The 22,541-nt window shown below is 48.0% G+C and overlaps 1 protein-coding gene across 6 annotated transcripts in view; it reads right to left on the reverse strand.

The window, feature by feature from the left end:
* Positions 1-22,541, reverse strand: part of LOC133352476 (chloride channel protein 2-like) — a 113,041-nt gene that overhangs the window by 35,489 nt on the left and 55,011 nt on the right. For 5 of the 6 annotated variants that reach the window (XM_061568144.1, XM_061568143.1, XM_061568141.1 and 2 more), the window contains one exon: positions 15,491-15,629. In XM_061568144.1, coding sequence (XP_061424128.1) covers positions 15,491-15,629 — 139 coding nt within the window. Of the gene's footprint in view, positions 1-10,032; positions 10,520-15,490; positions 15,630-22,541 lie in introns of those variants that run through there. The other variant, XM_061568146.1, reaches the window with a different exon arrangement.

Genomic DNA, 22,541 nt, shown 5'->3' on the forward strand with positions numbered 1-22,541 from the left:
ATGGAGCTCTATGGCATCAACTCAACTCGCCGTGTTTGGAGGAGGAGGAATGCTGCCTATGACCAGAACACCATCCCCACCGTCAAACATGGAGGTGGAAACATTATGCTTTTGGGGTGTTTTTCTGCTAAGGGAACAGGACAACTTCACCGCATCAAAGGGACGATGGACGGGGCCATGTACCGTCAAATCTTGGGTGAGAACTTCCTTCTCTCAGCCAGGGCATTGAAAATGGCTCGTGGATAGGTATTCCAGCATGACAATGACCCAAAATACACGGCCAAAGCAACAAAGGAGTGGCTCAAGAAGAAGAACATTAAGGTCCTGGAGTGACCTAGCCAGTCTCCAGACCTTAATCCCATAGAAAATCTGTGGAGGGAGCTGAAGGTTCGAGTTGCCAAACGTCAACCTCGAAACTTTAATGACTTGGAGAAGATCTGCAAAGAGGAGTGGGACAAAATCCCTCCTGAGATGTGTGCAAACCTGGTGACCAACTACAAGAAACGTCTGACCTCTGTGATTGCCAACAAGGGTTTTGCCACCAAGTACAAAGTCATGTTTTGCAGAGGGGTCAAATACTTATTTCCCTCATTAAAATGCAAATCAATTTATAACATTTTTGACATGCGTTTTTCTGGATTTTGTTGTTGTTATTCTCTCTCCCTGTTCAAATAATACTAACATTAAAATGATAGACTGATCATTTATTTGTCAGTGGGAAAACATACAAAATCAGCAGGGGACCAAATACTTTTTTCCCTCACTGTAACTGCCCTGGGACAACTAACAATTCCACTACCTGAGAACATACGAAAGTAACGACAGATGTGGGAGTAATGCACATAAATCAGAGGTTGTATAATTAATCAACACCGAATTGGCTTATTAACTAAGCTGCAAATGGGAATACATGCATGTGAATTATTATTTAGCATGTTTACCTCAAAAAGCCTCACCGAGTCTCATGCCTTTTTTTCAGGAGGCTCTTGCAAAGTTTCCGCATTTGGGAGGTGATGATTTCTGCGATGTACAGGCAGTCCCCGGGTTATGGAAGGGTTAGGCTCCCGAGAACGATCCGTAACCTGAATTTTCTGTATGTCAGAAACTGAACAATTTCCCCCCAAAATCAAGATGAAAACCCATAGCCAGAAATAGTTCTGCCTCCCCTACCGTTTTCTCTCAGTACCATATCACGCTGTCGTCCGTTTCCTATCGCTACCTGCATCGTATCGGTGTACATGCGCTCTGCACTTCCTATGATTCTTTCATTTCGTAGAATATCTACCCTAACACTACCCATAATTTAACTCGTGGAACATGTACTGTATCCAATTGTTTATGAATACCACGAAACATTTTAACATACATTAACAGAAAGCAGTCACTTCCGAATGTTCGTTATCCGTGCATTAGGCTCGGCCTAGATTCACAACAACAACACCACTAAGTGATAGTGACATCACCACGGCACCTGTGCCAGGCCATGTGCACTTTGGGGCCACGTGAAGAGTCTCTAATGCCCGCTGGCAGGAGGTCACGGGACACACCCAGCTGCCATGAGTTCGCTGAATGAGATAACTGGCCGATGCACCATCTGTGCCCCCCGACTGTGCCAACTTGCTGTATTTTAGCCGCCCGGTGCTCCGTTCGTTGTTGTGAGCGTCACTCCTTTGCACTCAGTCCTTGTTGGAGGGCGACTGCCTCCAACTGCCCAGTAGCGTTCGTCACGATCCTCCGCCGCAGCAGCTTCGTGCGGAGTGACAGACCAGGTAGCGTCCACACAGCATGACGCAGCCGATGAAAAGATAATGCCACCCAGAGTAAAACCTCTGCTGTCAAACATGAGCTGGTCATGAGCACACTGCCCAAGTATGGGAAAATCTCCACTCTCTCCGCAACTGCTTCACCAATCGGGAGCTGAGGGGCTTAAAATACCCAGGCAGGTGCTTAGTTTTGGTGGGGCCGATGTTAAGACTCCACCTCTCAGTGGCACACTCCAGGCTCAGCAGCAGCGCCTCCAACTGCTCCTCTGAGCAGCAATCATCAGATCATCGGCATACATAACGTGGTTGACCAATAGGGAACCATCCTTCGACCGCACCCGGGCATAGATCAGCCTCCCATTGTATCTGTACCAGATGGAATTTACTCTAGTATAGCCATGGAAATCTTCTCGAACTACGTGGTCAGAGATGATGTTAAATAATGTGTGAGCCAGAGGACATCCCTGTCGCACCCCAAGGTGAACAGGAAATGGCTCTGACTCCTGGCCACGTAGCTTTACCCATGCCTACCCACACATACACACACACATACACAGTACATACAGTAAATAACTCATTAAATAAACTTTAAATTAAGAAAGCTAGCAATATAAACATGGCGGAAAAAGAGAGTTCTAAGCTTAGAAAACAAACTACGCAATGCTACAAAAGGAAAAGATTTATGTAACACTACAAAAAAAATCCATTTACCTTAATCCTCGTGAAGCTCAGGCTCGGTGAAGGCGGCGTCTGGTTGAGCGGTATTCATCTGCAACCTCACCACGCTGTACTATTTGCGCTTACGTATCTAACACAAGCATTTCCACATATTGATTTTTAAGAACATCATTTATGGGAGAATTTCCGTAATTCGGTCTTACGTAACTCGGGGACTGCCTGTATATTGAAATTGAATAATTTGTGGAAAATTTTTCGAATTTGGCCTACTCTTGCGAATAACCTTCACAGGAATGTTTCACGTCCAATATGAAGCAGACGGCGCGGAGTGTTTCTACTGTTAGTACACACACTTGAAGAACCAGGGCGGCTGCTATATTCAAGCTGTGCACCTTTGCAACAAGCAGCGAACGTGCTTGCGCTGGGCTGCCTCACCGCCCGATCATTAACATTGTTAAGCGTGCCACCCCCCCCGCCCCCCCCAGTTACAAATGAGTCACTTTCTCTGCCCTGAAGAAGGGCCATTGCCTGAAACATCAGCCCATTGATGACATCTGTTATATGGCAGTGTTCAAGCTGTACGTGTTGGCTGCATTGTAAGTATTGACTGCACAACCACTTACAAACGTGCACCGTAATTCTTTGCATGCAATTTTTTGCCTCATGAATGTTTTTCTGTCATAAAACAGCGCCATCGACAGATGCGATGAAAGTTTTTGGTTTGTGTTTGAGAATCAATGCTTAAGTATCCCTTGATGTTTCACTTGAATTGATTCGTTAACATCCCCAGGGCCTTTTGAACCTAAAACGCTCGGCTCCGTGCAATGGATGTGCTTAATTGACACAATCTGCATTCTTTATTTGACCACGTCGTGACAGCTTACTGAGCCTGCCATTCTTTGTTGAATGTCAAACTTGCGTGATTGTATTTACACAGCAATAAATATAAATGATACTGGTTTCAGGGATGATTCTAGGTTGTGGTTGGGGCTATGACACAGCCAGGAAGTAGCTCACTCATAGAAACATGGGTTCCCCGCTCGGTTATAAATACAATTACGTTTAAACTTTACCCTAACTCCATATCTAAAATGTAGCTCAATGGAAGTATAATTTTTATTATTTTTTAAACAGGGTTACGGATCACAGGCCTAAAGGGCCAAAACATTAAGTGACCAGCAACAAACAGCACCTTCAGATTTGTGATAGTTAAGTTTGTAACACGTTTCTTGAAATAAGCAAGGTTACTGTTATAAGAGCTCGCGTAAAAGATACGGTGTGTGGAGGGAATTCCAAAGCAGAGCAGAGCAAGGGAAGAAGCAGAGAGAGAAGTGTGGTGACCTGCAGTGTGGTGGGTGGGTGAGTGAAAGCGTTACTGTGGCCTGCAGAGTGGTGGTTGGACACAGTGGACATGAGGACATCGTCGGTCTAGTGACCGAGTCCACAATTAATTAATAAGTGCAGTTATTTAAAATGGATGCTCAGTTTAACACATAGGCTTTCGCGAGCAATATTATCCATAAGAGGCTTTTTGGGTTTGATCGCATAAAAAATATAAATGTGTCGTTAAACCCACCACCATTCGATACAGCCAATTAGTAAGGGTTGTCACGTAGACAAAACATGCCAACTCGTTACAAGTTCAGCACAGCGGTGTGTTGGAAAGTAAGCTCACATGTCGTGGGTTCAGTAATTGGCATGTTCTGTTTACGTGACAAACCTTAGTAATTGGCTATGTCGCGTGGTGGCAGGTTTAAAGATACATTTATATTTAGGCGATCTGACCCAAAAACCTCTATTATGGAAGATGGATGTTACGTAGAAATAAGATTAATTTTCGTTTCATCTTCCCATTGCTCTTGGGAGTTTTGACAGTTCCTTTACACTTTCACTGTTCACACTTTTCCCATCTAAATTAACTACTGATTCTTTATGATAACTTAATTTGCAATTGCATTGTACATATGTCCCCGTCACCATATATCTGTTTAATGTTTCTATAACTTTATTTGTAATTCTGCTATTAGCAGTTTAAAAATAATCTGCCCGAGCCGACTTGCGCTAATGACACATTTTTCTTTTCCACCGATGGCTCCGATTTATATTTGCATCTTTGCTGTAATTTTAGTTTTTCTTTTGTCCTTGTGGTGACTCGGGTCACTCTTGCAATTGAGACTCTACCCTGGTGTCTTAGAGTTCTCACGTGGTTATACATCAACTTGCAAGTCGCACCGCTTTGCTGGGCTGCCCATCGTCGCCTGTACGTCACGCATCTCTCTCTCTCGAGCCACTCGGAGTGCCCCCAGGCTCCGCGCTCGCTGGAGCCCGGGGGCCTGCGCACTCCGCCTCACGCCACGTGCACTTCCCTCTCAGCGTTCTGGATTTATTTTTTAATAAGCTCGCAAAAAAATGTACCTCCTTTTTATATTTTAATCCCCCATTGCAACATAATTGATAACTTCATGAATCGCGTTGCTCCAATCAAATCAAACAGCTAATCCCCTAATCCCCTACGGTGGTGAAAGGAGCATTGGCCACGTCTGGCCGGTGGCACGAGCTGAACGTGTGTGGAGCGCCGTGGAGAGAACGTCCCGACTCGAGAAGGCGAGCGAGTGGACTTGAGCTGTGGCACCGTGACGCTTTTCTTTATGAAGCAGAATTATTCATGGGCTACGGTGGAGAACTGTGGTTGATAACATAATAAATATAAAAAAAAAAATACTTACATTTTCATTCGTCAGTCAGTTGACCTTCTGATTTACCAGGTAAAAAAAACCCTTCGGCTCTTTGCTGTTGGCTCAGGGGGCTGCTGCTTTATCCATGAAAGGATTAATCCACCTGCTGAGATGCTGGATGACAATCACCCAACGTAAAATCGACTTCTCCAACACAGTGAGCCCAAGGTTTCAGTCCGCTCCCCGCTAATGCGCATGAAAAATAAAACTCATCACAAACACACGCACTTCATTCTCCTTCACCCAATGCTGAGGACTTTGCGCTCAAAGCCAGGTGTTACAGGTAAAGACGAAAACACTCCTAGCATGGTCGAGTTATTGTAGAGAGAGACTTCGTCGGTGGCAGTGAAACGATGACACATGGCCCAGCGTGGCACATTCACGATCCCACTCTTCTATTTTGGGATGGAGATCAGGACTCTGCCACGAGCTGCTGGCTCCCGTGCCAAACACAATCTCCTGTCAAATAAAATCTTCTGTTCGACACAATCCCCCTTGCTCAAATTCAAACGGTGCAGTGTCACCACTTCACACGGTTCGTGTGTGTCACTGTCTGTGGTGTCGGGGTTAATTGGGGCCTGTGCTGGGGCAAACTTCACTGCTGGAGCTGCTGCAGCTGGCTTGGTAAAGCCATAACTCTGTGGTCAAAGAAGGAACACTTAAATCAAGTGGGATTTCAACAAATGTTTCCAATACATCTCAAAATTCTGCAACGACAACGACACCTGCAACAACACTGTATGTATATGGGGCCTAGCAGGATGACGGCCCCAAAAATCCCTTCAAAATCTGCAGTGCCCATCGCAGATGATGTGAAGGTCGACTCAGGTGGCTAGGGAGAGATGTCGTAAGAAGATAGAATAACCATCTTGAAAGATTAAAGGCAATGGACGTGGACGCACTAGGGCAGAGATCGAGAGGCAGGCCTAGAGAGAGGTGATTCGAGGTGGCGAGACCAGGGTGTGAAAGATTTCGCAGTGGATGTGGAGATGATGGCACAGGACAGGAGTGAGTGCAGAAAAATGAGCAGGGATGCAGATCACACACAAGTGGGAAAAATACCAGAAATGAGAAGAAATATTTGTTCCTAGTGAACTGAAATCCTCTGACACCAGTTGTGGCCGAGGGTGAATCCCCAGGGGATCCCTCACCATCTCGACATTGCATTCAAAGGCAGGCTTCGGCTGTGTGACGACGGCACCAGGAAAAGTAGTTTTGGACGAGCAGATGCATCCCGTCATGGCTCACACCTCTCGCTCACCAACCCGCGTCACCCAGATCCCCCCGCACCGGTGGCTTGTGTTACTGCCTCTCACCAAAATGTGAGCCGGTTGTAAAAACCTGCTGGATCGACTGAAACATGCGCTATGAAAACCTCGAGAGATAGGCAAGCTCAGCCACCGCGTGCACTGTTACCTGCACCATCCCGCAAGGCCCGGCCTCCACACGCAGGCCCAGTGGAGTAGCACAGGCACAAATAACGTCAGATCCCCTGAGATTTGATACAAAACCTATACAGAGACACACGTCTCATACAGACACAACAACAACAACCGCCATTCGCCACTAAGCGGTGGTGACGTCACCACGACGCTCGTGCCAGGCCAAGTGCACCTTGAGGCCACGTGAAGTGTCGAACGCCCGCTGGCAGGAGGTCACGGGGCAGACCCAGGTGCCACGGGTCGACTGACCGAGATGACCGAGATGACTGGCTGATGCACCACCTGTGCCCCCTATTGTACCAACTTGCTGTGCTTTAGCCACCCGGCGCTCCACTCGTTGTTGTGAGCATCGCTCCTCCGCCCTCCGTTGTTGTGGGAGGGCGACTGCCTCCAACTGCCCAGTAGCATCCTTCACGAGCCTCCTCCACAGAGGCCGATCTTGACACCGCTGGTACCAGTCATCGGCAAGTCCACTCAGCTCCACGTCCTCCTGTACCACATCACTCCATCTCTTCTCTAGCCCGTGCACGCCCGTTTAGCCCCCTCGATCCGGCTGAACAAAAGCTGTTTAGGCATGCGGTGGCTGGGCATGCGGGCTACATAACCCAGCCAACGCAGCCTTGCCTGCCGGAGGAGCTCACCGATGGGACTTTGCCCAGATCTTTCAAGGATTTGTGAGCTCCTCACACAATCCAGCCTGGTAAAACCCAGGATGGATCGTAGGCAGGCCAGCCTAAATGTTTCCAACTGGCGAAGATACAGACACACACACAGACACACACAGACACAGGTCTAATGCAGACACACACACACAGACACAGGTCTAATACAGACACAACAACAACAACAACCGCCATTCGCCACTAAGTGGCGGTAACGTCACCACGACGCTTGTGCCAGGCCAAGTGCACCTTGAGGCCACAGACACACACAGAGACACACACACAGACACAGGTCTCATACAGACACACACACAGACACACACATACACACAGAGACACACACACAGACACAGGTCCAATACAGACACACACACAGACACAGGTCTAATACAGAACAGCCGGCACAAACTGGGTCTGCTTTCCAATGGCCGTGAAAATGCAGAAAAATATCCATAAGTGGGCCCCATTCCTATGGGAAGTGAGCCATAAGTGGGTGTGCGCTGTGAGATGCAGGTCGGTTACCGAGCCTTCGCCCTGCATAAAAGTTGACAATGCGGCGAACCTGCGTCACAGAGATGGGCGCGAACATCTCCCACTGGTAAACAAAACCATGCACCGGAGGAGAATGGCTACGTTATGTGCATGCCACTGGTGATTTCTAGTCGGCAAAAGGATCGGTTCTGCCATCATGCTTTGTATGTCACGTGAAATAATCGTGTGTAATAATACACACAGCCCCATGTTAAAGCACCAACTCAATAGAGTCAACCCGTGGCTGCTATATTACGGTAGATGGCACGACAGCACATTGGGACAACTTATTGCCATTTGCTCTGTAGACATCATCTTTTACAATGCATCATTATCATGACTAGAAAATGTAGGGCCCTAATGGTCCTCATCTCCATTATAGTAAGATGACAGATCTTATTTGTTTGGAGCTCACACGCACCTTTTTGCCTGATGAACTTTTCGGCGGCGCTTACACAAATCTGTTTGCGTGGAATTGTGTACGCTCTGCTCCTCACAGCACGAGACAAGGATCGTGGCCAAATCGTAGCGCACGCAACGCGACACGCGTGATTCGCGACATGTCATAGCTCGCATTGTTTCCACTGGCGAGCCACGCACAACAGTGGACACACACGCGTCGCCGTGGCCTGGCCCGGCGGCGGCGGCGTTATTATACAAGCATGCCTCGCATCGGCAACCTTCACATGTCAGCCTGGCTTGCACTGCGAGCAGGTCAATCACTTGTGTATCGGCCATTGAGGTTGTAGTGAACTGAGCTTGTAGGAATTAAGTGTTTATATGAATCGTGCGACTGAGACTTTGCTGCAGTCTCGGATTTCGATCTGCACTCGAGAATGCGCTTTGATCTCGGGATGGAGTGTGGGATGGCAGCTCGGCGCTGTTGCTTCGGAAGATCAGCTGGGAAAGTGTGAGTCCCCTGAGCTGCCCGCTCACCTTCTCTTTCAGCTGCTTCTGTTTTCACGATTATTGTTTTTTCTGCGAAAATGTACTGTTTAAGTAAATCACCTGAAACCAAATAGACTGCTAACAACTTATTTGATGATGCTGTCTGTGTTGGCAGTGGTGCACAAGCAACCACCATTATTCGTAGCACATTTATGTTCTATGATGAAGGGCCAATGCCAGAAACGTCACTGATTTTATATATTTTTTATTTTAAAGACATGGTGTTATTGACATTCGTGTTGAGTTTTTGTTGACTGGTAACAACAGTGAGCCATGGGTATGCCAGGCAACTGAATAATGAAGGCTAACACGAAACAAGACAAGCACGAGCGTGGGTGTTGAGAACCAAGTGGCAGCATAGATAAGAAGACAGCCTGTCTCCTGCACATATCCGAGTCCATGCAAAATGATACAAAAATCTCTTCCACAACCCAATGGCATTCTGTGAGTGCATAATTTCAGCAGCATTGATTCAATACAAGCAAAATTCTGGACCGGTATTTGATAAGCAGTGTCTCATCAGCAGTCAGAATTTCATAAATCAATGCTGGTGAACTGCTAGTTGCTGTAGGGAAGGGACCTCTCTGTTATCTATGGGCGCTAATAATAAAGGAAGTAACGACTTCAGCAGCGTGATGGATTAAAAGCGAGAAATGGAACCTCCTACACAAAGACAAATGTTCCCTGTGTAACCTACACAGGCTGGTGGGGCAAGTGTAGTCAGTGAGCACCTATGAATGCCGGCACTTACTATACATACACACACAGACCCACTCCTCATGAACCCAGATAGCACCTGAACACACACACCTCACAAACGCAGAAACTTGAAAATATTCACATTACTGACAAATACAACTCGTAAACTTTTGAACACATGTGTCTGCTGAACAGATGCACCTCCAGCACATGCAACTCCCAAGCACAGCTCACACACACACACATCTCCTATCAATCCACACACATTGTGGACATGTCGTGAACACACACAGACACCTACTAAATATAGACCTTACACATACACCCCTCCTAACTATAGACACCTGTTTAACACACAAACACCTGACAAAGGTCCCACGTATAGCCTCGAACAGACTGTTGGGGCAAGTGTACACCTGAACACACATGCATATATTTTCTTAAGACACACACCCCTCCTAACCACAGGCACCTGAACAGACATACACGCACTGCCTGCTGAACCGCCTGTGCAGTCTCACACTCGGAGCCACCTGCGCACCGCACGCGCACGTGACCCGCACGTGTCGCTCACCTCTGCTGGGCGTGCGCTGGGCATCGTGACACATGAGCACTCTGAGCAGGACGAGTGCCGGCAGCCGGAGGAGCATGGCCCGCCGACCCAACCTCCGCCGCCGTTCCCTCAATCCCTCCCTCCCCCGCGCACGCACGGCCGCTCACCTCCGGCCCGCGCGCACCGCATCCCCCAGACACGCCGCCGTGCCCGTCTCTGGTGGCTACGCGGCGTCGATATTTGCGGCGAGGACGACGGCGGTGCGGACGAGCGCCTGGGCTCTGGCGGGAACACAGGGCGAACGTGCGAGAGCGAGCGGCGCGATGCGGCCGGGACCTGTCGAAACTCGGTCGCATTGGCTGGCACCGCCAGCGCGGCCGCCCTACCCCACCGTGGCAGCGGCGGCGGGGAGGCACGCCGAGCGGCCGGGTTCGCGACCCCCGCGCCGACGCGGCGCAGGACGCCCGGTACGGGCTGTGCGTGTAATTGTTCTAAAATAAGTGGGGGAGGAATGCTCTGGCTGTTTACAGGTCTCCAGCAAGCCAGGGTATGCGCAGTCCGAGCCGGAGCCTCGGAGCTCCGATCCGTCTCCGATCTGCGTTCCTGCCGCCCCCCCCCCCCCCCCCCCCCAGAGATCCCGGACTCGACCTCGCGAGCGAGCCGCTCACTTCAAGTGAGACGACAGGTTCTTAAAACCGACTCTGCGCGACGCGTGCGACTGCGGAAGTGCCGTGGCCTCTGTGAAGCAGCCCTTGTGCCGTACCGGAGATTCCATGGGGATAACTCTTTGGTTCTTTCGGTAAAGTAATGTAGAAATAAATTAAATTAAATAATAATAGAATACGACGTTTCGATTGCAACACAAGCAACCATAATCAGGTACAAATGAATGAGAAAACAAACATAGTAAACTTAGGAATATAATGCAATACAACACAGAGAGTCGGCCAACACAACAGTCAACACCCCACCTGGTTGATTACGTTCTTCCAAAGATTGCTAAATTTGAGAGAGAGACAAAACATAGACACGGAGACATACAGACAGACACACAAGCAGAGAGACTCACACAGAGACAAACAGAGACACACGCGGTTCAACTCCATGGGGAGTTGAACCACTTCCAATGGCTCGCTTACATGCCCATGGTGATTGACTGAACTTTTTATCCCAGCAGCCATTCCAGATCGGAGGGATCGACCCCCAGAGGTGGACACCTTGATTGTGCAATTACAGGTGGTAGTTCGAGGCGTGGGTGCAGATGAGGATTGGGTACACGAGACAATGAGAGGAGAGAGTTTGTTTATGGAAAGCTTTGGAAGCTTTACTTAATCCAGTTGTGACAAATGCTTATTCACTGCAGCCCTGTGTCAGCAATCAGTTAAATAACTTCAGGTTCTGATTTGTGCAGCCTAGAAACACTCAGACTATGAGTGTGCCAGATATGATGGCCTCGTGAATAGCATTGTTTCATGTGTAAATTAATTCTATTTTTCCAAATAAATTAATTGCTATATCAAGATGTGGACTGTATTCATTCCTCAATTGTTTCATATGAGAACAGTGAAAGATTGCTAATGCTTGTAATTTTACTCAACTACTCTCAAACTCACTGCCAACAAGTTACGATTAATCTTTCAGATGCACCACGTCAAGAAAACCCACTGGAGGGCCACGGCCGTTCACCTGTGCAACGCCACCGCGCAGACTCCAGTTCCCAAACCGAGTGGACAAAGTCACACCACTACACACACATCACATAAACCCCCTGCCTGAAACCTCACAGCAAGTACACAGGATTCACATGACACTCAGCACACATACAACCTTTAAATACAATTGAAGTTGCATCTCAAGGGACACATGGAGCAAGCCAGGCTGGGAATTCCTCATGCACTTGTACAGCCCACGTTTATGCGCTCCCACATTTCCCAGGGGAAGCGCGGTCGCCGCTTGTTGTAGAACCCAGTGGCTACCTTCTTAACACTGCAGGCATTGAATTAAACATGAAGACATGCATCGTCAGCAGCGCAGTGGACGTTAAAGATCCCATGACGTCATTTCCAAGAGTAGGCCATTGTGTGATGTCACAGTAACCTGTAAATTACTCAATTTGAATATACATAGCAGCAATCATTATCTACCTCTGCGAAAACTTAGCAGGATCCTCCTGAACATGAGTCATGAGACTCTATGAGGCTTTCTGAGAATAATAACAAGCTGTATGAAAATGCCTCGGGTTTTCTGATTGAACTCTGAGGTGTATCTCGCCCGCAGGGCCTGGTTAGGTGGCACACTCGCATCTCGGGACTCCAGGCTGAGGAGGTCATGAACTGTACCCTGGGATTTCCAGTCTCAGGTGAAAACGTGTCATGCAGGTGGAGTAATTGAGTAACTGCAATATGCTGGCAGTGGCTTCATCATCAGCGCTCCCTCAAAGGGACCCAGTGACTCACACAGAGACCCATGAACTCACATCGAGACCCATAGACTCAGATCGAGTGGAGAATGTAGCCCCCTCAACCTGGAACCTCGAGTCACCACTGCGTGTGTCTCGACCCAGGAGGTGGACACGGGCCGCCACACCAGCCGCGTCGAGCGGTAGAATTCCTCAGGAACAATGCCCTTGCACGCTAATCCGGCTCAATGTCAGCACCGCCACATTAACCACAGCAAGCTCCACACTGTAACCATGCTGCGCTCGGTTACATTAGATCGCTGCTCATGGCCTCGTCTGTGATTTGGCTGATGGTGTCACAGGTAGGCACATACCTAGACTGTGTGTAACCAGGTTGTCCCTCACAAGGATTAAACTTTATAAAATGAGAAAATAAGACTTTCAAATTGCAGTTCGGATACCTGAAATAAATATAATTTACTTTTTATATCACGGAGAGGCATACTGAGTCGCAGTACTCTTTTCAGGATGGTCCTGCTTCATTAGGTTTTTATTTTAAGATGTTTTAGCCAATGAATAAGTTTTTATACAACTGCAGAAAACCGGAGCACCTGGAGAACACCCACACAACACTCTAGCCCCAGAAAGATAGAAACTGATGCCGATCATTCTAGATTTGAAGCTTTCGTGACTGCAAGGATTCATACTCTTTGGTTTTTTCGGTAATGTCACGTAGGTTAAATGAAAACAAATAAATCCAAAGCAGGCCACCAGCATGTGAAAAAAGAAGCTAAACATGATCAAACAAAACTGGCTATCAGTAAACTGCATAACTTCAACCGAGATGATGGATTCAGATTGAGCAATCATTGTAAAAATGTAATTAACCAAATTAAACTTTAGTTACAGTGCAGTTTACTGATAGACAGCCAGTTTAGATGTATCTTCTTAAACATATCCATATTACCAGTCTGTTACCTCCAGCTCCACGCACCACCATCAACATCACCACACGTTGCTTATCATGTTTAGCTTCTTTTTTCACACGCTGGTGGCCTGCTTTGAATTTTACCCACCCAGCAGCATAACAAAAGGCGGCTTAATCCAAGCTTGCTTATCTACTTCTGCCATCTACATGACAAAGGCTCAGTTCCAGCAGCCATACTGACCATCTCACAACAACTCCTCTCCCGCGCCCATCCTGGCTCCTCCCCCCTCAACCAGTATATATAAGGTCGGGTCTCTTGGGACTTATCTTCACTTGATACAGCAATATTGCTGTGTCGGTTTCACCTGAAGACGGAAGCTTGTGTTGCCTCCGAAACGTCGTGATTTAATGTATTTGTTTTATTTTAACCTACCTGATGCCGATAGTCCGCTTGCCATATTGCCTTCCTCTGTCGAGCCTGGGTATGGTACCTCCTCGACACTCACAGCAAGGGAGTTTTGCAACGTTGAGCTGTCCTCTTGGTTCTTTCGGTAAAGTCACGTAGAAGGGAAGTAATAAAATAATAAAAATAAAACATAATAAAACAATTCTCTACGTGACTTTACCGAAAGAACCAAGAGGATGAATCCCTGCAGTCACGAAAGCTTTAAATCGAAATTTAACTTTGAGCTGGATTACTGGCGTGCACCGCCACCACCAGCCAGCTATTGCATCGACGTTGCATTACAATGAGTAAGAGGACAGTGATCTGGCTCGAGTGCCATGATGACATGCCTGATGCACAGGCTGGGGTCCGCAAGGTGTTAGTTGTGCCATCCTCTGACGAGGCACTTTCCTGCTCAGAGTCGGTGCCATCATTGCACAGGAGAATAGGGAAGTTACATTTACACAGAGAGATAACTTGCGCTCCATTGACAACTCAGAGCTGGATGTAGGTCTTCCCATACAGTCTCAGTCGTGAGGTTTGTTTGACCATTCTTCACCAGTGCGTGCTGGTGAATGTGGAAGACCTAGAACAAAGTTTAGATGTCACTCACTTCCAGTGGTAGGCATGGTACGGAATATAACTCGGCGTTTTCAAAGTGTGGTACGCTAACCACCGAGCCGTCACTCCCACCTTTACCCTTTGTCTGTCGGTAAGTGGCGTTAAGATTTCTATCTGAACTCTGTCAGTGTCACATAACGACTTGCTGCTTCAATGAAGTTCTGGATCGGCGTGAGTGGCTGTGTGCGTAGCGTTAGAAATAGCATCGCACAGCGGCGAGGTGCACTGCCGGCACTCCGAGCTGGTGTCACAAACACGTCCAGAAACACCATGGCTCCACAGCAACAGGATACGTCCATTAATCCTGCCCGTACATTTATTTTGAGCACATGGCTCCCTGTGTTTTTGCCGGAGCGCTTCCTGCATTGCAAAAAAACAGCTCCACAAGCTGAGATTCCCGTTGAATGGCGCGAATCGTGACCCGCCGGCGATCGCCATGCGCGTCACGGTTCACGTTGACTGCCGGAGAGGCTGGCCCAACGGCAGCCTCGGTGCGCAGCGGTATTGTCACCGTGTACACGAAGAGTGACGGTCTCACACCTTGAATAAAGAAGTCCGGCCCTGCTCTGTAAATTCTGTAGCCTATAATCACCTGACCTAAAGGCAAGATCCATGTGGAGCTTTTTAAAGATGGAGCAATAAAATACAAAAGCACATGGGTTTATATAATTGTCTCAATTCAACCTCATGTCAGTGGCTCACATCTGTACTGGAGCATCCAGATTTCCTTGTCGCATGTGTTTGTATACGTACATCTATGTGCATCCGTGTAAAAGTTAGCGTACTGCACTACAAACCCAGCAATCCGAGTTCGATTTCTGCTGATGACAGATAACAGCGGCGAATATTTTAACTGGTCCTGAGCCTCCCCTAGGTGGACTAGGCCTTAAATGAGTTTCTGGTGCAGAGTGTAAATATAAACAATGGAGAGATAAAGCCAGTCAGGGGCCCGTGCCGTGCCAGTCTACACAGGTGCCAGCCACCAACAGCACTTGCCTCAACGGTTTGTTAAAGGCTATATGGGGGGGGGGGTCTTTGTTTTGTACGTCCATGGACGTATGTACGTGTGCGTGCGTGTGTGACTCACGTCTCCATCGTGGCGTGTCGTGCTCCTTGCTATGTCGCGTCCGCAGCTGCCGCTTGTCACGCCGGGCGTCGTTCACGCGGATCCGTGCCGCCTCCTTCTTTGCGAATTCTCCCAGCTCCTGCGTGTACCTCCCATACATCTGCACATGCACACGAGGGCCTCATCGTCAGCATCTTCATCACCAATGCCATCGTCATCATTGTTGTAACCATCATCATCGTCGGTCATCATCATAATTATCGTGTATTGCAGGCAGGTAGCAGATGACATGGGCAATATAAGGCAGTGCAGGAAAATCTGCCATTGTACAGTACTATGCTCCCACGCCTATCCTGCCAGCTTCACAACAACCTGGGCTGATCAGCGGAATATGGTTTGTCAATTAACTCACAACTCGCATGGCATGGGAAGACCTTCTTCCAGCAATGGATGTATACGCAAAACATTTTGTCACATATTCTTTGGGTCTTTCGGTAAAGCCACCGAAAGACCCAAAGAACATGAATTCCTGCAGTCACGAAAGCTTTAAGTCAAGATTTTTGTCACAGATTCCTGATTGGCCACTTATGGCCACGTGGTCAAATTCTTCACAATGCTAAAGCAGCCATGTTAGTTTTGTTGAGGCTCCCCCGATTGGCCGATGCTGCTGCTGTGCATTTTGAACGCAGCCCAGTCTGGGCCTAAAACATAGTCATCGTTAAAGTCACGTAGAAATAAAATAAAATAAGTAATAGAATACGACGTTTCGATTGCAACACAAGCAACCATCATCAGGTGTGAATTAATGCAAGCTCTGAGAGAGACACATATACAGAGAGAGAGACAACATAGACATGGAGAGAGACAACGCTAAGAGAAAGCGAGAGATTGTATGCCATTCATCATCCCATCGACAGGGTTAACGGGTGACGACTGGTAACGAGTGATGGCTGGTGACGAGTGGTAATAGGTGACGGATGTAGAAGCCGACCGAAATTCGGTTTCGGCGCCGAAAGTTGGCAAATGGCCTCTTTCGGTATACTTTCGGTTTCGGATTGATATTGACTTTCGGTCATTTGTCAACTGAAGATCTATTTTTAGAATATAATGCTAGTGCTACATCTATCAGGAAGAGCCTTTGCTATTGATGCCCCCAGGGTCTGGAATGCTATTGCCAATAAACTGCAACTTGAATCACTACCTATGAGATCTTGACTCAAAACTGCTCTAGAGGAGTTGTACACCCCTAGCTGCCACTGCTATTCAGTGGCCTAAAATAAAATGTTTCGCTCCGGATGACCGCTGCAAAGTATGATCTGTGTTTTGATTTAGTGTGCTGATCTTAAAGGTGCATTGAAAATTTTTGATACTGCGACTGATGCTTCTGCTGTTGTGGAGTGACTCATGCAGCCAGCTATGGCTGCAGGGTTTGGTGGTACATGTTGTTTATGTCGTTTATTGTGAAAATTCGGTCACAGTTCCTATGAACACTGTTACATTGCTTTTATGGCTTTATTTGTTGTGCGGAGTTAGACTGGTGGCCTTAATCTAAGTTGTCTTGTGGTTGTTGTTGTTTGACTTGCATCCGACTGGGATTTTTGCACACAGCGTTGGTGTACGGTGCTTTTTCTGCAATATTTTGCTGTATTTTCTTGGATTTTATGTTTGCACATATTCACATAGTCACTTTAAGATGTTTTCTTGTTCATGTTTTTTTGTTTGTTGCAGTTGCACCCGATTCAAGAGCCAAATGGCTCACAGGGCTATACCTAATAAATGAAACTGAAACTTTCACTCTGCCTATCGGCCGGTCAGTCGGCGCTAGACAATCCAATGCGATAGGCTGCAAACACACACACACGTCAGCAGCAGCAGCTTGGGAACGAGGTTACAGCCGCAACCATGGTCTGCTAATGTATATACGACCGGTCAACAGATGGCAGGCTGTCTGGCTGAATGCGTAAAAACTGTTGTTTCTTAACTACAACATTCGTTTGTTTGGATATAATTACTAAGCAAGTAACACCTAAAGATTTGATATTTAGCAACTCTTACTGCAAGCTCTGAATGAATAGTTCTAGATTTCTTTTTAACTAAAGTAGCATTGCATCCTGACATAATTCATAAATCTTGTGTTCGGTAACTTCGGTTATGTACCTTTCTGTTTCGGTCGAAAGTGAAGTTAAACTTTCGGTTTCGGCTTCAGTTTCGGCCGAAAGTAATTTTTTTACTTTCGGTCTGGTTTCGGTTTTGGCCAAAACCAGAAACTCAGTTTCGGTCGGCCTCTAGACGGACGAGTGATAGCGGGTGACGACTGGTGACTTTTTTTATTTTACTATATTTTTTTAAACCTTTAAGAAATTTCTTTTTATTGTAGGTTTTTTGCTTTTATTATTTTCAATTTATTATTTTAATTTAATTATTTAAATAGAACATTTGTAATTTTATTTTATTATTTTTATTTTCTATTTACGTGACTTAATCGAAAAAACCAAAAATATGAATTCTTGCAGTCACGAAAGTTTTAAGTCTAAATTTGGTGATGACTGGTAACGACTGGTAACTGGTAACGACTGGTGATGGGTAACGACTGGTAACAACTGGTAACGGGTAACGACTGGTGATGGGTAACGACTGGTGACGACTGGTAACAAATGGTAACGGGTGATGACTGGTGACGGGTGGTAATGTTTAGGACTCTCCACCTCTCCTCTGTTCATAGCCACTACAAGTTGCCAAGGACTCTCCTCCTCCACCTCTCCTCTACATATGTGCCTCTATTATGAGTGTGTCTTGACTGGAATGCATTTTTTGCTCCTTTCAGCAACCATTAAATATTGAGGGATTGTCTTTAAACTTGCAAGGGCTTCAGTTTCACGAGTAAACAAAGTAAACCAGGAGGCGCGACCTTGAAAAAAAAACATGAATTTTGAGTGGCACCCTAACGATTGATTGCTATACTTAGAAAGAATACTCAATATTGTATATACATGCACATATTTTTGACATTGTTATATCAATTTCACAGCAGTGATTATTTATATGAAGAAGAAATAGAAACATGTGAATGGAGAATTTCTCTCCTTCCTGCCTAGCGACAGAGTGAACTCATGTCATCATAGGGTTATGAACGGGACGATCTCATGAACTTAAAAACATGTTGAGCTTGCCCTCTTCTCAACATAACGCACTTATTACACAACGCAGATGCACGTGCTTTACCAAATCTAAAAGGGAACGTCCAATACCAACATAACAATAACACATTCATAAAATTCCAGCATTAACATACTTATCAAACACACACAAGGAACACTTAAATGGGTTAGACAGCTTAAGGCTAATGCCGCTAATCTAATTCTGCATCTACACATTATTCGGAAGCGCATTGCACAAGTGTACGCGGCCCTTGAGAGCAGGTGCCCAGGACGCCGCCCTCCCAGGGACGTGCTTTCGTTCACCTGACGGCGGCCCACGTCGCTCGGCAGGAGCGGGGGCGAAGCCACGGGTCGTACTCACGGCTCCGAGCGACGGTGTCCCGTCCGCGAGGGCTGCGGCAGGGGGCATGACCCAAGAGGGGGCACCGCTTCTGGCCACGCGACCCCCGTCCAACCGCCGCCAGCGCCGCCAACACCACCACTGCGGCGGTGGCAGTGTGGAGGCCCATCCTCGACGCTCCCCGTGACAGTTCGCCATTCTCACAGTGCAGCCCCGCAGAGCCCATTTATGAAAAATGCTCAGCCTCGACCCATAATCAAAACAGTGGATTTTTTTTTTAAAACAAGTACAGGAAGCTCGAAAACCACCGAATAAAACAATAAAGAATGTTTTCTGTCCAACTGGGAGAAATTAAATATGGGAAGGTCTCCGGGACCACGTCGAGGCCCAATGAGGGCTCAGCAAGGAGAAGTATCTGGGAGGAAGCAGTCTGCTTGTTGGGAAGTGCAGCCCTGTGCTCTGGACGTGACCAATAACAGAATTTGCAAGAAAAATTACCAATTTTACCTATAAATAGAACTGGAGCCAATCCAAGGCAGGGGCGGTAGGAATGCGAGTGCGGCAGTGGTGTCCGAGAGCGGGGAGCGCGGCTGTGCGGCGAGGCCATCGTGCCGGTGCTCACACCCCCTCACTCCCAGAAACAAAGGGCTTCCATCGTCCCATCGTTTTACACCAAATTACACTCCTCGTTCATTTGTTTGATCCAAGACATTCAGACGGCGTAGCAAAGTGGCCAATTTATCTGGGGATCGCAGACCAGGTGAGACCTGGCACTGCCTCCTACATTTGATGCATCTCCGAAATCTCAACCGCAGTGCACAATAAGGTCAGCAGACCAACTCTGATTAAAAAGTGCTCAATTAAGTGGCGTCGGCGGTGTGCACGCGTTGTATAACCTCGACGGCGGAATGCACTTCGTACAGAGTTAAACGCGCCAAACATCCCTCGTGCACTCCTGGCCGACCTCACACGTTCTCCTTGTAGAGATGCAAGTACCCTTGCTGTGTGAGTGCGTACACAGCCCGTCTAACCGCACAATGCTTGTAAAACCGGCATATGCTGTCAGCGTCCTGCTTTGCTAACGGCGTGCAAGCTCTTGAGAATCATCGTATCTCTCAAGTGAGCCCTTGGCACCATCCGTCACGCGGCGCACCGCGCAGAAATGGGCACCCATGCCAGGGGCCTCGCTCGCTCGCTGCACCGCGGCCGGCACGCTCCTCCCGGCACGATGGGAGCCACCTCTGTGGGCGCGCCGGCCGTGTGCCGGAATTTTCTCGACGAGTCCCAGTGCTGGCCGATTACCCCGGGATGCACGGGGCCACGTGAAAGTCACCCCGTGCACTCGCGGCACCGTGCCCGCTCACGTCTGGAGTGGATTCCGCTGTGGGAATTCCAAGCAAGCGAGCCAACGAATGAGCGAGCAAGCACGTTAGTATGGTATGGCCACTTCTCGTGCGTTGTGGTTGCGCAGCGCTCACCGCTCATTTTCGCAAATATCCCGCCATGGTCACGTGTCCCTCAACCCGGTCGGCTGAGTGCGGTGTCCGCGCATGCAGCCAGCAGGGCCCCATCATCGCCACAGAGGGGGTCTCTGTAGCGATGTGAGCCTTGCAGAGTGGCAAGCCAGTACAGTCACTCAGAGCTCTTACTTGAGAAATACACTTCTCGGGAATGAGAGGCAATCTCTCTGTCTAAAATGCCGCTGGTGTGGTAACCACCGATGCTGCTGCTGTGGCTGTAGAGGCTGTTACTATTGCTGCTGCTTTTTCTGCTGTCTGCTGCTGCTACCGCTACTGCTGTGTCTACTGATGCTGTCTGCTGTTCCTACATCTGCTGCTACAGCTGCTGTGTCTGCTGCTCTATCTGCTGCTGTTACTGCTGCCATAAGTGATGATGTGGCTGGTGTGGTGGGGGTGAGTGTGGTGAGAACATTACATAAGCATCTTGGCTGAGAGGCAAGAACACAAACACGGCTCCTGCTCACCGAGTTTTATTTGTAGTCTAATAATGGCTGCGAGAGATTAATGGGATTCCGCAGGCACTGATTTGATGGTGATACCCATTGACGCTATGATCGTGTGTGGGAAACCTCGACTTTTGATATCCAACCCCATCTATGGGTTTGCGAATGCAACGGGTGCACACCCCGCGAGACTCTGAGGCTGCTCAAGGTAGCCGAGTGTGGGTGCCTGTTTGTAACCACAACTGTCTATGCCCTCTTGTATAAAACACAGAAAGGGATGATCCCCATTAATTTGGACTATTTTAAAGGACAAAACGAAGTACTGGTGGTGTTTTATGCAACCGGACACTGGTTTCAAATTCCATTTGATGATATCATGGTGATGATTGACTGATAGATGATGACAGTGTTGATGATTAATAGTTTGATGATGATGATATTACGAATTAATTATGATGGCAATAATTGAAGATGATCACAATAACGACAGTAACAATGGCAATGGTGATGATGGAGGTAGCGTCAGCAGCCCTGTGCTCGAAGTCCGTGACTCTCGGGGCTGCCTCTGTTCACCCTCCGCACGTGACTCTTCAAGCCCATCGCGTCAGCCTTGTTGTGTTTTGTTTAAAGCGCGCACTTCCACTAAAGGTATTCGCCGGGAATGGAAACACAGCGGCGGAGGAAAGGTCAAGTTCCCGGCACCCGCCGGAAGAAACTCCCACGGGCACAGTGGCCTTTGCTGAGCTATTAATAGCGGCGGCGGCGGCAGCCCCGTTGCCCCGAGGCAACGGGGCTGCCACTTCAGCCCCTGCTCCCTCGGCCTCGGCCAGCGGAGAGTCACGCTCGCTGCGGGGAGTGCCACCCTCTGACCCGGACGCCCCCAACTCATCGCCACGAGCGGCGTAGCACTCGTGGTGTGGGTGGTGAGCCGCGGTGTGAGATGGGCCCAGTGTTCTCACGTGCAGAAGTAGTTTCGTGGCACGGGAAATCGAAGTAAAACACCGTCTCATTATTTAATTAGTATGCTTAGTTAAAGCCAGATGAAAGCCCATGGAGGCTAACCAGCTCTCTATAAATGGAGACAGAAGTTACACTCACAATACAATAAAACACGTAATCAAGGTCAATCACTGTATTGTGCGAAACCTTAAATACTCATTATCAGCTATGGTCAACCCACTGCTGGATGAAGGCCTACCCAAGCCACCGCACCTCTCACGATCCTGCGATGGAATAACCACACCGCCATCGTCTCGGAGATCCCCATCGCTGTTTCACATCCTCCACACTCCAACTCTCTCCTGGCTAATCCCCTTGCTGTGGTCTCTAACCCCCTGCCTCCCTTTTCCCTATTTGGAGTCGTCGGAAGGATGTTTTAATGAGCGGGACAGCAGCACGTGGTCAGTCCTATTCCTCTCAAGGCGTTACTGACCGGGAATGTCGATGTTGTTTTCATTCCTTTTTTTGCTAACTTCATTAAATTTACTTATTTAAAAATTAAGCAAATCTTCCAATTTTAGTCCTGTTGTGCTATCGGTGTTGCATCATGTGTTAGAGAACTGTAATCCATCCGAGCGGCCTCTTACCTAACCCCCATGGGCAGAAGATCCC

The sequence above is a fragment of the Lethenteron reissneri genome, chromosome 40, assembly GCF_015708825.2.
Source record: "Lethenteron reissneri isolate LAM-NWPU_2019-01 chromosome 40, ASM1570882v1, whole genome shotgun sequence".
Lineage (NCBI taxonomy): Eukaryota > Metazoa > Chordata > Hyperoartia > Petromyzontiformes > Petromyzontidae > Lethenteron > Lethenteron reissneri.